At 46.6% G+C, this 15,418-nt stretch overlaps 1 protein-coding gene and 1 long non-coding RNA gene across 5 annotated transcripts in view; one reads left to right on the top strand and one right to left on the bottom strand.

Annotated features, from left to right (window-relative positions):
- Nucleotides 1-15,418, top strand: part of LOC132541926 (uncharacterized) — a 75,641-nt gene that overhangs the window by 55,267 nt on the left and 4,956 nt on the right. Inside the window, exon 1 of one of the 4 annotated variants that reach the window (XR_009553039.1) lies at nt 574-1,994. The exons of 2 other annotated variants lie outside the window; for them this stretch is intronic. This is a non-coding gene — a long non-coding RNA (uncharacterized LOC132541926). Of the gene's footprint in view, nt 1-573; nt 1,995-3,255; nt 3,336-15,418 lie in introns of those variants that run through there. One more of the 4 variants, XR_009553040.1, reaches the window with a different exon arrangement.
- On the bottom strand, nt 5,367-13,829 carry KRT32 (keratin 32). Its single transcript, XM_007535496.2, has 7 exons — nt 13,303-13,829; nt 12,305-12,387; nt 11,997-12,153; nt 9,734-9,895; nt 9,532-9,657; nt 8,359-8,579; nt 5,367-5,731 (listed from the first exon to the last, which is right to left on the bottom strand). Exons 1-7 carry the CDS (start codon nt 13,747-13,749, stop codon nt 5,620-5,622), a joined length of 1,308 nt encoding a protein of 435 aa, XP_007535558.2. The 5' UTR covers nt 13,750-13,829; the 3' UTR covers nt 5,367-5,619.

The following is a 15,418-nucleotide window of genomic DNA, read 5'->3' as shown; positions in this document are numbered from 1 at the left end:
GTTTGGACGACTACTCCTCCATGATGCTGATCAGGTGATCAGGTATCTGGGCCAGCTCAGTGCTGAGCTGAATCCCAACAACGCACTGAAAAAAAAATAAAAGTTACTTGTTGTCCACCAAACATGTGAGCACACAGTGCTATAACTAAAATCACATGCTTGGGGATTAGAAGACAGTTTGCACTCCAGCTCTACCATATGCCAAGCTTGCATACACAGTTTTATTACTCTGAGCCTCAATATCATCACCTGTACAATAGAACAATTTGTCTGTGGAGGGAGGGCAAAGTTGGTTTATAAGACTACACATCTTAGGGGTACAACCTCACGTCTCATCAGACTACGTGTCTACCACTAAGGTGCCAGTATTCCTCCTTCACTTCCTCATTAGAAACTCTCTGCCTTCCACTTTGATAACCTCAGTTATGGGTCAGAATCTCAGGGTTTGCTTTTGTCCCACTTTGGGTCTTTGTCTTGTTGATTTAGATAGTACATCTGAGTGAAATCATTCAGCATCTGTCTTTCTCCTTCTGTCTGTGACCACCTTCGCTCCACCCATGTTGTAGCACAAGACAAGATTTCATCTTTTCTTATGTAGAGTAGCTAGAATGACAAATCTTACCTCACAAAGTCAATGTGATGATTAAATTAGCGATGTTAACCACTTTCTTAGAGCCTGACACATGGTGAGTGAGCATCAGCTGTTGTTACGTCCCCTAGTAAGAAATAGTGATGGGTCCTTAAATAAAGCAGGAACAGGACTATGAAGAAATAAGCCACTTCCAGGTGGTAGTCTTCTTATCACAGTCATCATCAGGAGTTCTGGTTGAATGAAATTAGGTGGGGGATCAAGTGGTGAGGCCTTGGGCCCCAAATTTTCTCTCTGATGTCTGTGACTCACTCCCATGACTATCTGTGGGATATCATCCCCCAGGCAATACCTCCATTTCTCCCACCACCAGCACTCACCCCACTTCCCCTGCCATTGATGCCTGATTCCAGACCTCATCTTGTCTTTGTGGCACTTTAATTGTCTCTGAGTGTGAACAGTAAGTACAGCACACATTAGGAACCTGCTGTTTAGGGAGTCGGGCAGTAGTGCAGCAGGTTAAACGCATGTGGTGCGAAGCACAAGGACCAGTGTAAGGAACCTGCTATTTGCACCACTGCTGGACCTCAACTGACAGCTTCTCCTCCTGTTCCAGTCACCTCACCTGCAGCTAGTCCCAGCCCCACCCCTGGGCCTTGTTTCCTCTGTCGCCCTCTGCCTGGACTTCCCTTAATGGCATCTCTGTCCTGGTGGATCTTCATCCCAGGCCAGTAGGGCACAGTGCTCTGAGGCCCATATGCTTTAATAACTTCAGGGAAATATAGGCCCTCTTCTTTCCCAATCCCAACTCAATGAAAATTCTGAGACCTGTGGGAGTTTCTGCCAAGTATCAAATATGCCAGAGGTTTTATTACTTCACTATAGCCCTGCCTAAATATTCCTATAAACTGGAGCTAATTAAACCCAAGTGCTTTGATATGAAGGTAGTTTTCCTTTGAGAAGCCCCATATTATAGCACTGGGTCCAGTTCCCAGGCAGTTGTGGTGACAGTGGGTATAAATATTTCCCCAAAGTCTACACCCACAACTTCTTCACCCATCAAATAAGGTTAAGCAGTACAATAACTCATCACATCCTGAGTTTGAAAGTAGCTGCAAAACTTGGAAGATGGTGGCCATCCATGTCCAGCTGGAGGTGGCACTCTGGGCTTGGGCATGGGGCTCAGTTTCATATTTAAAAAAAAAAGAGAGAGAAGACTGAGCATCTACAGGGGATGGGACAGAAAGATAGGTCTTGGCAAGTTGGAGTGACACAGACGTACAGTTTTCAGGTTGGACTGGATACTATCTGCTGGAGAACAAGAGTCTGCAAATGTCCACAAAAAGTTCAGGGGCCTGACTCCTGGCCTGAAATTCCTGTGCACTTGCTTCTACTGCAGCACCAGGTACAGCCTGAGGTCTATGCTCCCCCTGAGTCACATACTCAGTACTCAGTGGGGAAATTCTAAGTATGGTGGTTGCTAGTTGTTTATGAAAGAATAGCTTAAACAGTTTCTGCGCCTCAGAGAAGATGCCTCTAATCTTACAAACACAAAAGAAAAGGGAAGGGGAAATAGTTACTAACCTGAAATAGTGATAAACCTTGTCTGCTTGGAAAAAAAAAAAAAAAAAACACCAAGAGCTCAGAGATACCTGCTAGACTTGGCATCATAACACTTGGCTTTGGTTCAGACCTGTTGGTTATGTCTATGACTACATCTTTCCATCCTGCTGGGCCTTGGGCTCCTTGTCTGTAAATGGAGAAGCTGGGCCCAATCCTTATAAGGCTCCTTGAGATTCTGATGTTGTAGGATAGCTCTGCCCAACAGAACTTTCTGCAATAATGAACATATTCTCTATCCTCACTGTGTGATACCACTAGCCACAGGCAGACATTAAGCACTTTAAATGTGGCTAGTACAAGTGAGAATGTACATCAATTTTGTTTATTTTTATTTAATTTTTAAAAATGATCATATGTATTTAGTAACTGCCACACTGATGAGAACAGACCTAGAATTTTAAATCCAAAGATCTGGTTTTGTTCAGTCCGTTATGTTCATCAAGCTTTGCACAATCTAGAATTATGTTTGCATGGGAATCGAAATCAAGAATTGTTATTAGATCATTCAAGTATAGGGATATGGTTCAGTGAAATAGCATATTCCTTGTATGTCTGAGGCATTGGGTTCCATGCCTGGTGATACCCACCCTCCAAAATCCAATTATCCCGAGCCCACCTCCCTTGGAATTCTGTCTCACTTAATGTTGACCCCACACACACACTTCTTCTTCTTCTTCTTCTTCTTCTTCTTCTTCTTCTTCTTCTTCTTCTTCTTCTTCTTCTTCTTCTTCTTCTTCTTCTTCTTCTTCCTCTTCTTCTTCTTCTCTCTCTCTCTCCCTCTCTTTCTCTCTTTGAATTTGAATTTTTTCCTTTATTGAGAGGATTAATGATTTATAGTCAATAATAAAATACAGTAGTTTGTACATGTGTAACATTTTTCACTTTTCCACATAACAATCTACCCCCTCTCGGTTCTCTTCTGCCATCATGTTCCAGGACCTGAACACTCCCCCCGCCACCCCAGAGTCTTTTACTTTGGTGCAATACACCAGCTCCAGCCCAAGTCCTGCTTTGCACACACCAGTAACCATAGCTGGCTATGGTTATAACCAGTAACCATAGCTGGCTAAGTGGAATGATTGCATCTCTCATCAGACTCATGACCTGTCTGCCAAGCATACAGGTAGGATCATGTCCCAGACCCCAGGCAGTTTCAGGAGACCATCATATTCACATCACTCCTTGGCAAGTCCAGGGGGTAGGTCCTTAATAGAAACATCACCTCATCTAACTAAGGAGGAACTCTGTGTTAGAGAATGAGTCTCCTCTTTAATCTCTATGGCTAGACTATTGTCAAATTGGGTCATTGACTGAGTCTCTCAAATGGATTCTTTTCTTCCCATTTCCACTGCTGTTGCCATAGCTAAGACCCTGCAAGCTTCTCCCACATGCTACCATCAGTTTCCTTCCTGCCTCTCAATTACCCTGTTTCTACTACTCACTAAAACTTTCTAAATACCACTCCAGTGTTTTAGACTCAAATCCCACAGCTGCCCTCCCACTGCCTTCAGAATGAAGTTCAGGCTCTTTGTGGGATACTGAGATCACACACACACACACACACACACACACACACACACACACACACAAACACACACACAATCTGATACTTTCCTGCTATCTGTGCTTCTCTCCACCCATCTTTCACAGACACCTGCACTTCTACTGTCAAGGGCCCTGGCAGCCTCCCAGGCTGAGCATTTGCTTTCCTGCAGACCCCACATTTGCATAGGGTCTCTTGCTCTGAAGACACCCTGTTCAACCATCAAGGTCCATCTCAGATGCCACAAAGCCACATGGGGTCTTTTTCTGCTTTTCCCCCCAATCCAGTGCTCCCCCTACCCTAACTCTGTTACTGTTTGCTCTCTTCAGGTGGGGAGTTGGCAATGAAACAGAGTGGTTGACGTAAAGCTACTGTAGAAGGGGCTATATCTGGATTCAAATTCTTGTCCTTGCTGATAACCTTGGGCTACTGACTCAGCCACTCTCCATACCTCAGTTTCTATCTCTGAAATGGACATGATTATCTACCTGACAAGGTGGCCATTAAAGCTGCATCAGTTAATTAATTGAATGTGCCCAACACAGTGCCAGTGTGTTAGAATGCTCAGTAAGTAATGGTTAAACTAATACTAGTAATAACAACAGCTGTGCCTTATACACACTGGACCTAGCGCCATCTCTAATTATCCATGTCTGGATGTTAGGTTTTGCTTGCATTTGGGGTGCCCCCTATATAAGCTATAGTTTGGGTGAGTCATTACTTAATTAAGTCATTTACCAAAACATTGATTTACTGAACATCACTGCAACCTCATGCCCCATGTTTGAATATTGCATCTACCAGTTACTAGCTGTGTGATGTTAGTCAAGTTTCTTAACTTCTCTGGGCCTCAGTTTCCTCATTTATACAGGCCACCTTTTTCTTTTTTTTTAAATTTTTATTTTTTTTAATATTTATTTTATTTATTTATTCCCTTTTGTTGCCCTTGTTTTTTTATTGTTGTAGTCGTTGTTGGATAGGACAGACAGAAATGGAGAGAGGAGGGGAAGACAGAGAGGAGGAGAGAAAGATAGACACCTGCAGACCTGCTTCACCGCCTGTGAAGCGACTCCCCTGCAGGTGGGGAGCCGGGGGTTCGAACTGGGATCCTTATGCCGGTCCTTGTGCTTTGCGCCACCTACGTTTAACCCACTGCGCTACAGGCCACCTTTTTCACAGATCTTTGTAAGAACTAAATGGGGGTGTCATTCAGGGGAACTCTTGCCTGGGTAATTCATTTCCTCAAATGGAGAACTTATATCTAGTAGGCAAACAATAAAGTTTTTTTAATGAATGAAATAATGATCCCATTGTACCAATAGTAATGAGGTGTAGGGGTGAGGTTATTACAGGATTATTCTCAGTTACAGCATTTTGGCCTCAGTTTCTGGCGTAATTCTCTCCCTCTTCTCTTTATCCATCCATTGCTTGGCTCTGGAAAAATTATCTGACTTTTACTGACTTATGGCAGGATTTTTACTGAGTGTCTCTCAAGCCTTGAAGAGAGTAGAGTAAATAAAGAATTTGGCCACAATTCTCTTAAGCCCAGTTGACCAGAACTGGCTGGCTGGTGGATCCAGCCACCGGTGTGACAACTAGAAAAAGAGACAATTGTAAGATCACCAAACAAGGCTTTATTTGCTTAAAACATAGGCATCAAAGGCAACCCAAAACATCAGTAAAGAAAGCAGAAAATTAGAAAGGCAATTCCTAAGAGATGAAGGACCAGGGAAGCCCCTGTGATAGCACAGCACACATCTGTTCTGCCACCTCCAGGTTCATTTTGGTGGTTCTCCTGGCCTGGGCTGGACCTGCTTTCTCTGGCTACTTCAATGTAGTCAGATCCCAGTGGCCCTGAGGGACTTCAGTGGCGGCCCTGAGGACAGGGCACACAAGGCACAAGGACAGTACGGGGCATGCAGGGGGAGGGTGCACACGGGGGACAAGAGGGAGTAGAGCAGGGGTTGCAGGGCAATCTGTGGAAGAAAGGCATAGGGACAGGTTAGAGGAAGAGCTCAGCCCTGCATAGCTCCTGCGGGTTCTGATCCCACAGGCCTGCAAGCCCACCCCCGCTTCCCCAGTCCCCACCAGCACCGTCTTTACCTGTGCTCCTCACTGGTCCCCACCACCACCAGCAGCAGCAGCCCTACTTCCAGCCCTTCTAATGATCATCAACCTAGTGGCAAGAGCAAGCTGCCCCTCCTCTGCTTAAAACCTGCAGTAAATCTTATCCATGCTCAGGATGCAAAGTAGCTTCCTCCTGGAAGTTCCCCTGATGATTCCATGTCAAACTCCCTGCAGTACAATGCACCTCCTTCCACAGTGACATATCATTATTCCATTATGGCCTGTCCCTCCACCCATGGGGACAGCTGTATGTGTGCTCACCCACACTGTATATAGCCATAGAGCGAAGTCTTAGGACGTATTAGAGTGAAATCTTAATAAGAATGTGCTGAATGTGTGGAGTTAACCAATGAATGTAGAAGGCATACCTGGGGAAAGGGTAATTCTAGGGACTGGCAGGGTTGGATTCAAAACTATAAACAGCCCACTGGACTTTGGAGGGGGACCAAGTGGCCCAGAAGCCAGGCAGGCAGCCTGAGGGCTACATCTAACCTAAAATGTGTTTCATATGGTCAACACTACCGATTTATCAACTTGTTAAAGATATTTGAAAAAGCAAGAGAATTTAACATTTAAAGGAAACTCGGGTGACCTGGGAGGTGGCACAGTGAATGAAGTGTTGGACTCTCAAGCATGAGATACCGAGTTTGATCCCTGACATTTATGTGCCAGAGTGATGCTCTAGTTCTCTCTCAGTGTTTTATAAATAAATAAGTCTACTTTGAAAACAAAGAGGAGAAACCCAGATTCTCTTTACCCTGAACAATTGAAAGACCAGCAATACTAGCTATGTATCCTATGTGATAAAAATGACCCCAAAAAAAGGAACAGTGCCTCCCTCATTGGACAAGGCCCCACCCCCTGATTCTCCAGTCCCAGGAAATTGGGGTTCATGAAAATCAACAGCTTCGGCTTTTAAAAACATGTGAGCATCTGAATCTTGTCTACCAAGGCAAATGACAGGAAAGTAAGTCTAGATAGAGAATAAGAAACCAGGGAACAGGTGGAAATACCACCTGGTTAAATACACACATTACAGTGCACAAGGGCCTACATTCAAGCCCCTGGTCCTCACCAGCAGAAGAAAAGCTTCACAGGTGGTGAAGTAGGACTGCAGGTGTCTCTCTGTCTCTTGCCCTCTCTCTATCTCCCTCTCTATTCTCAATTTCTCTCTGTCTCTAATCAATAATAAATAAATAAAAAGATTTTTTTGCCTCCAGGGTTATTGCTGGGGCTAAGTGCCTGCATTACAAATCCACTGCTCCTGGAGGCCATTTTTCCCATTTTGTTGCCCTTGTTATTACCCTTGTTGTTGCTATTATTGTTGTTGTCATTGCTATTGTTGTTGAATAGGACAAAGAGAAATCGAGAGAGGAGGGAAAGATAGAGAGGGGGAGAGAAAAATAGACACCTGCAGACCTGCTTCACTGACTGTGAATTGACCACCCTGCAGGTGGAGAGCTGGGGGTTTGAACCAGAATCCTTACTGTGGTCCTTGCGCTTCACGCCATGTGTGCTTAACCCACTGCACTACAGCCTGACCCCCAAATAAAAAGATTTTTAAAAGAGAGAGAGAATAAGAAACCACCTGCAAGATGCGTCAGTCCACAGCACAGTGGTGTCCTACACTGGCCCAGCTGATTCTACCTGCACAATATCTGGGGTGGGGATTGATGTCTCTACCACTCTGATGCAGATTCTCCCTTCTGTTCACCTAAACCATGGACCTTCTGGATAGTTTCTCTACCTGCCACTCCTCCCTCTGCCCTGTCCTTTCAGCAACTATCTATTTCTTCTTCTCGAGAGAAGCTGTCACCAAGAAACATTTACGGATCATCTACTGTAGGCCAGGTGGAAGAACTATGTATTTGACATTGTCTGGGCTCCAGCTGTGTTTACTCCCTAGTATGAGAGCTGAGCGGTTCAGCAAATTCTCATTCTTGTTTCCTCCTCAACAAGAAGGAAGACCTCCTGGTGGTCTGTAAAATAAAGCCCGACCTCCCCATCATTTCTTTTGTGGTTCTTCATAAATGGGCTTGAACTGATAGTTTCTGTCTTCCCCTCAGCCCCACCACAACCCAGAACATTAAGCTCCTTCTTGATTTAACTGCATATGAACACTTCCTCCCCTCTGAGTCCAATCTCCAGTTGCCTATCTGACTCATTCCCTATGCAGACAGAAATAACTGAAATCATCCTGCAACTGTCCAGCTCAGTCCCTTCTCCTTGCACTTGGCACATAAAAAGCACGTGAAAAGAGTCTGTGGGCTTAGGATGGAGCAAAGGGGCCATCAATGGGTGAAGTTTGGAGGTGGCATCATGAATACATTCCTCAGTGTCTTTGGATCCTCCCAGCTTTCTCTCTCCTTCCTAAGCATGACATGATATTCTAGTTCATGGATAGAACAATTGCTTCCTATAACCACTCCAAGCCCTGGTACACATCTCTCTGTGCAACCTCATCAGGGTCACTTACTTGCAGTCCTCGCTCTCCAGCAAGCCCCTGTAGGTATTGATCTCACACTCCAGCCGTGCCTTGACATCCAGCAGCACCTTGTACTCCAAATTCTGCCGCTCCAGGTCACTGCGGATGTCAGCCAGCTGGGCCTCCACATTGGTGATCATGCACTGCATCTGGGACAGCTGGGAGCTGTAGCGGCCCTCTGTCTCCGTCAAGGTGTTTTCCAGCGAGTCCCTCTGAGTCAACAGGAACACAAAATACTATGAGCCACAGATCTATTTTTCTACAGCCTGATTTAGAAAATACCAAGAAGAACCAGATCACTCATAACACTGCAAAAACTGAAATCCAGAAAGGCTATGTGATATATTCCAGGTCTAATAGCTGGTAAAGAACTAAACCAGGGTGAAAACACAGGTTCATATCATCCTAAGCCCCTTATTCCTTCCCCAGACTTAATCTGGCTTCATACTTTGTGTCTAAGGTTCACCAGGCCTTTCCTCCAAAGCATCACCAGAATTGTGGTCTCCAATCCTGACTGTACATTAATCTGTAACCTGGGGAGAAATCTGGCAATGGGGTTGGGGTATTTAAAGTTTATTTATTCACAAGAGAGGGGGGAGAGAGAAAGAGAGAGAGAGAGAGAGAGAGAAGAGGAGAGGAGAGGAGAAGAGAGGAGAGGAAAGAAGAGAAGAGAAGAGAAGAGAAGAGAAGAGAAGAGAAGAGAAGAGAAGAGAAGAGAAGAGAAGAGAAGACAGAGCATCACTCTGGCACATGTACTGCCAGTGATCAAACTTGGGACCTCATGCTTGAAGGTCCAATGCTTTATCCACTAGACTATCTCCCAAGCCAAAGGGGACATTTAAAAGTTCCACAAGGAGAGTTGAGGAGCATATGTGTGAAGGAAAGAGTGAACAGAGAACAAGTCCTCTTGGATGGTCATGCCTGACAGCAGCCACCTAGCCATATCACATTTAAAACATCTCCCTTTTCCGTCTGAATCAAGTCTTGGGAAAACATCCATCTAAGAAAACTCAGGGAAGCACACATCATCATGGCTGTATGTAGGTCTCCTCCTCCTATTCCTGCTCCTTCGTTTCCCTTCCTCCCTTCTCCACCCCCTCCCTCCCTCCTGCTTGTGCCAGGTGGGGTGCCACCTGGGAGGCAGCGCTAGGGAGAGGCACTCACCAGGCTGTGCTGTGCCTGCAGCTCAATTTCCAGGGTGTTGACGGTGCGTCTCAGGTCAATGATATCTGACTGGTAACTCTGAAGCTGCTCAGAGCTAGAAGCCACCTGCTGGTTCAGCTCCTCCATCTAGAGTGGGGAAAGAAGAGTCTGGGAATGCCATCCGGGTACACAGGGGAGGCTGGCCCAGCTGCGAGGGGCCCACCTGCATGTTGAACCACTCCTCCACATCCCTGTGGTTGGTCTCCACCATGGTCTCATACTGACACCGCATCTCCTCTAGCATCCTGTTGAGGTCCATGGGGGGCGCAGCATCCACCTCAATGTTAAGGTGATCCCCCAGCTGGCATCGGAGGGCACTGACTTCCTGAAAAAGGCACAAAAGACCCAGACAGGTATAAAGTCACACAGTCCTGGCTCCACACCCCAGAGAGAGTTGAAAAGAAAGAGTTTATGAGGCTAAAGCTCTCTAGTAGGGATCCAGGCGATCACTCACCCAGAAGAGTGTTCATTTACCATGTGCAGAGACCCAGGTTTGAGCTCCCAAGAACCATGTGGGAGCACCAAGCAAAGGGGGAGCTTCATGAGTGATGAAGCAGTGCTGTGGTGTCTTCTTTCCCTCCTTCCTCTCTATCTTTCACCCTCTATGGGGGGGGGTGGGAAGTTCTTCCAAGAGCAGTAGAATCATGAAGACATGGAACCCCAGTGAATCCCTGGCAGGAAGGAAGGAAGGAAGGAAGGAAGGAAGGATGGAAAAAAGAGAGAAAGAAAGAAAGAAAGAGAGAAAGAAAGAAAGAAAGAAAGAACTGAAGGAGGGAAGGAAGGGAGGGAGGGAGGGAAAATGAAGGAAGGTAGGAAGGAAGGAAGGAAGGAAGGAAGGAAGGAAGGAAGGAAGGAAGGAAGGAAGGTGGAAGGAAGGGAGGGAGGGAGGAAGGAAGGAAAGAAGGAATGAAAAGAAAAAGAAAGGTAAAGAAAAATAGAGGGGCTAGGTGGTGGTGCACCCAGTTGAGTGCACATGTTATAATGTGCATGGACCTGGGTTCAAGCCCTTGGTCCTCACCTGCAGGGGAGAAAGCTTCACAAGTGGTGAAGCAATGCTGCGGATCTCTCTCTCTCTCTCTCTCTCGCTCTCGCTCTCGCTCTCTCTCTCTCTCTCCCTCTCCCTCTCCCTCTCCCTCTCTCTCTCTCCCACCTCCCCCTTTCCTCTCAATTTTTTCTGTCTATCCAATAAATAATAAATAAAATATTTTTTAAAGAAATAGAAAAAAAAACGACCTGCTAAGGACTGCAGTCCACCCCATAGTATCTTAGTGACCTCCCTGCCCTAGCTGATACCATGGTAGCAACACAATACTTACTGTCACTTGGGCAGAGTCTAAGAGCAGCAGCAGGGTTTGTCTGGTCTATTCAGGCTAATCTGAGCATTCTCAGCCTCCATACCCCCTACACACACACACACACACACACACACACACACACACACACACACCATGTTTATCTGGGAAGTGGGCAGCAGCAGGTACCTGAGTCAGAGCAGGCCAGGCTGTCAAAGAGAGAAAGTTGTCCCTGGCTTTGGGGAGAATGTGATAGTACTTCATTAGTGACTTCTTGGTAGGGTTCCCAACACCCTGACCCAAGTGGGATGCGTCAGGTGCCTTGAGGTGCATGGGAAGCTTGTGGGGACAGATTGTTACTTTACACTTAAGTCTAAGGAAATCAAGCCAGGACTCACAGAACATATTCCTCTAAATGCCGAGTCACGAGCTTGAGAGTCAAGCCAGGGAAGAAGGGAAAACATTATGGCTCCAGTGTGCACCCCACATGTAGGTGCCCAGGAGAACAGCTTCCTGCTAAGGTGCTGCAGGAGCCAAGGAAAATTCACAAAGTGAAGCCGATGGCTTGGGGTGAAGCACATTATAGGTAAGCAGAATAGAGGAGGGAAAGTAAACAAAATGGATAGGAAGAAAGAAAGAAAGAAAGAAAGAAAGAAAGAAAGAAAGAAAGAAAGAAAGAAAGAAAGACTGAAGTTTAACCCTCTTAGAAGAGATGGGCAGTCACGCCTCACAGACAGATGGAGAGGCCATACATAGGAATTCTGGCCCCACTCTGGTCCCAGATACCACTTCACTTGCCCAACCCACCCCCAGTGTATGGTTCTCATGAGAAAAGCAAACACAATTGCCACGGTTGCACAGATCCAGGTAAGACAGAAAGGAAGGCAGCCAATGTCTGAGCACTAGCCAAGCGACAGGTGTTTCATGCTCCCAAGTCACTTTCATTTCTTCAGCAAACCCTATGTGACAGCACCATCTCTGTTTGACAGAGTAGGAGGCTCACAAAGGTCATATCAATTGGGCAAAGTCATGGAAGTGAGGTCTGCAAATTTCAGTCCACATCCACACAACCCCAAATCCCACTTTCCCCCACTCAGCTCTGTAGGGCCACCTCATCATGATGTCTGCTCAAACCTCCTCATGGCTCTTCTTCAGGCACAGCAGCTCCTCCTTCAGGGACTCCACCTGGGCCTCCAGGTCAGACTTGCACAGGGTCAGCTCATCCAGGATCCTGCGCAGGCCGTTGGTGTCGGCCTCCACCAGCTGCCGCATGGCTAGTTCTGTCTCATACCTGGGCAAGGACAGAGCGGCGACTCAGGACTGAAATCGAATACTGACCCAGGGGATCAACTGCTGCCAGTTTATCAGTTCTGCAGAGCTGATGGAAAGCTCTCCTGTGCCTGTGCAAAAGAGGGGGTGCCCCCACCTCCAGCCACACTCACTTTGTCCTGAAGTCATCAGCAGCCAGCTTGGCGTTGTCAATGTGCACCACCATCCGGGCATTCTCTGCTTTAGTGCACAGTACCTGGGGGCCAAAGCACATGTCAGGGGGTTAATCTGAGATGAGAAGAAAGGGAAAGAACATAAGAAGATGGCAGCACAGGTAGAGTTCAGCAGCCTCATATCTGGAGATCTGGGGGGCAGGAGGAAATCTATATTAGTGAGCTGCTAGTCCTTGAAGAACATGAGCTATATTGATTCAAATGTCCCATTTTTAGCTGCACAAGGAAAGGACCTTGTTCAGTCTGAGCATGACAATTGGGAGGATGCTGAACAAACATGATATTTACTGAAAACTCATGCACTAGGGACTCTGCAGGCATGTTCCCTGTGGCAAATCATGAGTCCATCTGCAAATTTTTTTTCTTTTAATTTTTTTTTATTTTTCCCTTTTGGTGCCCTTGTTTTTTTATTGTTGTTGTGGTTGTTATTGTTGTTGCTATTGATGTCACCATTGTTAGATAGGACAGAGATAAATCAAGAGAGGAGGGGAAGATAGAGAGGGGGAGAGAAAGATAAGCACCTGCAGACCTGCTGTGGAGTGACTCCCCTGCAGGTGTGGAGTCGGGGGCTCCGACTGGGATCCTTACGCCTGTCCTTGCACTTCATGCCACATGCGCCTAATCCATGCGCTTAACCCGACTCCCCACCTGCAAGTCTTATTGGGGAAGAGCTAGTATGAGCCCATTTAGACAGGTGAGAAAGCTGAGGTTTAGAGAATTCCCGAAGCTTTACAGTGAATCAATAGTAGGAATGAGATCCTTTAGATCTCAGCCCTCTTTCTATATGAGACTGAGTAGTCAAACAAGGAGGTCACCCTATGCCCCAAGGAAGTCCCTTTGCACTGGACAGAGCTCAATAAATGAATAAGAATCAGAACTGGAAGGCCAGCTATCCTGGTCACTTTCTGGCAAGTCTTTCAATTCTAGCCTGCCCTCACCTTCTGCTGGAGCTCCTCAATGGTCCTGAAGTAAGACTGGTAGTCAGGGCACATGGTGGGCACCTGAGATTGACAGGCCTCTTGGATCTTGCTCTCCAGGCTAGCGTTCTCCTGCTCCAGTTGGCGCACCTTCTCCAGATAGTTGGCTAACCGATCGTTCAGTACCTGCATGGTCTCCTTCTCACTGCCACTGAAGGGGCCCTCACAGAGCCAGCTGCAAGTACCCATAGAGCTGCTGGGCCGGCAGCTGCTAGACCGGCAGGAGCTGGAGAGGTAGGTCTTGGGGAGGCAGCTGGCTGGCCGGTAGGTGGTGGGCATGCAGACGGAAGGGACACAGGTCATAGGTTGGCAGATGTAACCCAGGCACAGCTCTGGCCGGCAAGCCATGTTGTTGGAGCAGACAGAGGAGGGCCGGGGGCAGCTCTTAATGGAGGAGGGTGAGGTCATGATGAGGCCCTTCTCCTCAGTTGCAGCTCCCTGGACTGCCGGCACCTCCAGACCCTATCCTGCTCCGGCCTTTTTATACACTTGAAGTGAGGGGGTTCACAATAGAAAGTATCATGTGATGTTGTTGCTGTTGACACTCAGCCCCACAGGAAGCTGATAATTAATTTGCAATTTGGTTTCCAATGAGGAGTTCCTTTCCTCATAAAAAGGGCCAAGCATGTCATTTGTCTAAAGCGGGACTCCTCCAGGCTCCTGTCATTGGTCACCAGGGGGGAGCTTCAGAACACATCTTCAAAGGCTCAAGTCCAGGCCTGGGCCCTCATTACCAGGGTGGGGCTGCCAGGAGACCACAGCAGCCTGCCCACTCCCCTGCACCCCACCTACTCCCCCATGGAGAGAGTGTGCAGTCCTGTTCTGCTGTAGTTGCTCCTATAATGAGAATATCGCCATTGGCAAGAAGCCTGGTCCCTTAATGAGGATATGTGTGTGAGACAGGTGACACCGATACCAGCAAGAGTATAAATCCAGAATCTCAGACAGGAACCACTGAGACTCCTTAGCCTGCATCATCTCCCTTCTGAGGCGAAGGATACTATGGGTGAGGAGAGAAGGAACAAGCAACGCAGACAGAAAACCTAAGGGTCAGGGACGTCTTTTCTGCTGAACACTAGTTAGTTAGCTTGTTTGCTTGCTAAAGGTTGATTTATTTATTTGAAAGAGAGAGAGAGGACTAGAGTGTCACTCTGGCACATGCAGTGCTGAAGATCAGACTCAGGAACTCACACATATAAATTGTGCAATCTACCACTGTTTCTCCCCCACATACACTACAGCTGCAGAGATGAACACCACTGAGAAAGAGCAGTCCCATCCTTAGAAAATATAAGAAATATGAACATCTCTGCAATGCATATGCTTTTTCTCCTGATCCACCTCTTCATCAATCATAATTTCTTGTAGGAAGTTATTGAGAAGTTGATTCACAGTTTTTTGTTTGTTTTTTTTTTTTTTTGACAGGCTGAGGTTACATAGATATGTTCCTTCCCTTTCCAGGAGTCGGGCAGTAGAGCAGCTGGTTAAGCACATTGGCACAAAAAACAAGGGCTGGAGTAAGGATCCCAATTTGAGCCCCCCACCTACAGGGGAGTCGCTTCACAGGCGGTGAAGCAGGTCTGCAGATGTCTATCTTTCTCTCCCCCTCTCTGTCTTCCCCTCCCCTCTCTATTTCTCTCTGTCCTATCCAACAACGATGATATCAATAACAACAACAATAATAACTACAACAATTTTTTAAAAGGGCAACAAAAGGGAATAAATAATTTTTTTTAATTTTTTAAAAGAAAAAAGAAATGTCCCTTTCCACAATGATAGACAAAAAGTTCTTATGTCAGGCCCAGGAAACAGTGTCAATCAATCCCCCTTGAAGAGAAACCCCTGTAATTATTGGATGAACTAACCCAGGAAAGCTGGAAGCAGGTGCTTCCAGTTAAAGAAGTCATGGGCATTTGTTTAGAAAGCAGCATGGTTTACTTGAGTAGTGCTGCTCTGCTCTGTGTACGACCCAGGTTCAAACTCGGTCCCCACTACATTAAAAGAAAATCAATACTGAGGACCGGGCGGTAGCGCAGTGGGTTAGGCTCACATGGTATGAAGCACAAGGACCAGTGTA

This window comes from Erinaceus europaeus, chromosome 12, assembly GCF_950295315.1.
Source record: "Erinaceus europaeus chromosome 12, mEriEur2.1, whole genome shotgun sequence".
NCBI lineage: Eukaryota > Metazoa > Chordata > Mammalia > Eulipotyphla > Erinaceidae > Erinaceus > Erinaceus europaeus.
The sequence above is the reverse complement of the archived record's forward strand: the minus strand, read 5'-3'. Positions and strand labels throughout refer to the sequence as shown.

Coding starts and splice junctions, on each gene's coding strand:
- KRT32 (XM_007535496.2), bottom strand. CDS start 13,749: ATGACCTCACCCTCCTCCATTAAGAGCTGCCCCCGGCCCTCCTCTGTC. Junction 12,388..13,302: donor TTGAGGAGCTCCAGCAGAAG/GTGAGGGCAGGC, acceptor TTTGGCCCCCAG/GTACTGTGCACTAAAGCAGA. Junction 9,896..11,996: donor TGAAGAAGAGCCATGAGGAG/GTTTGAGCAGAC, acceptor TGCCTTTTTCAG/GAAGTCAGTGCCCTCCGATG.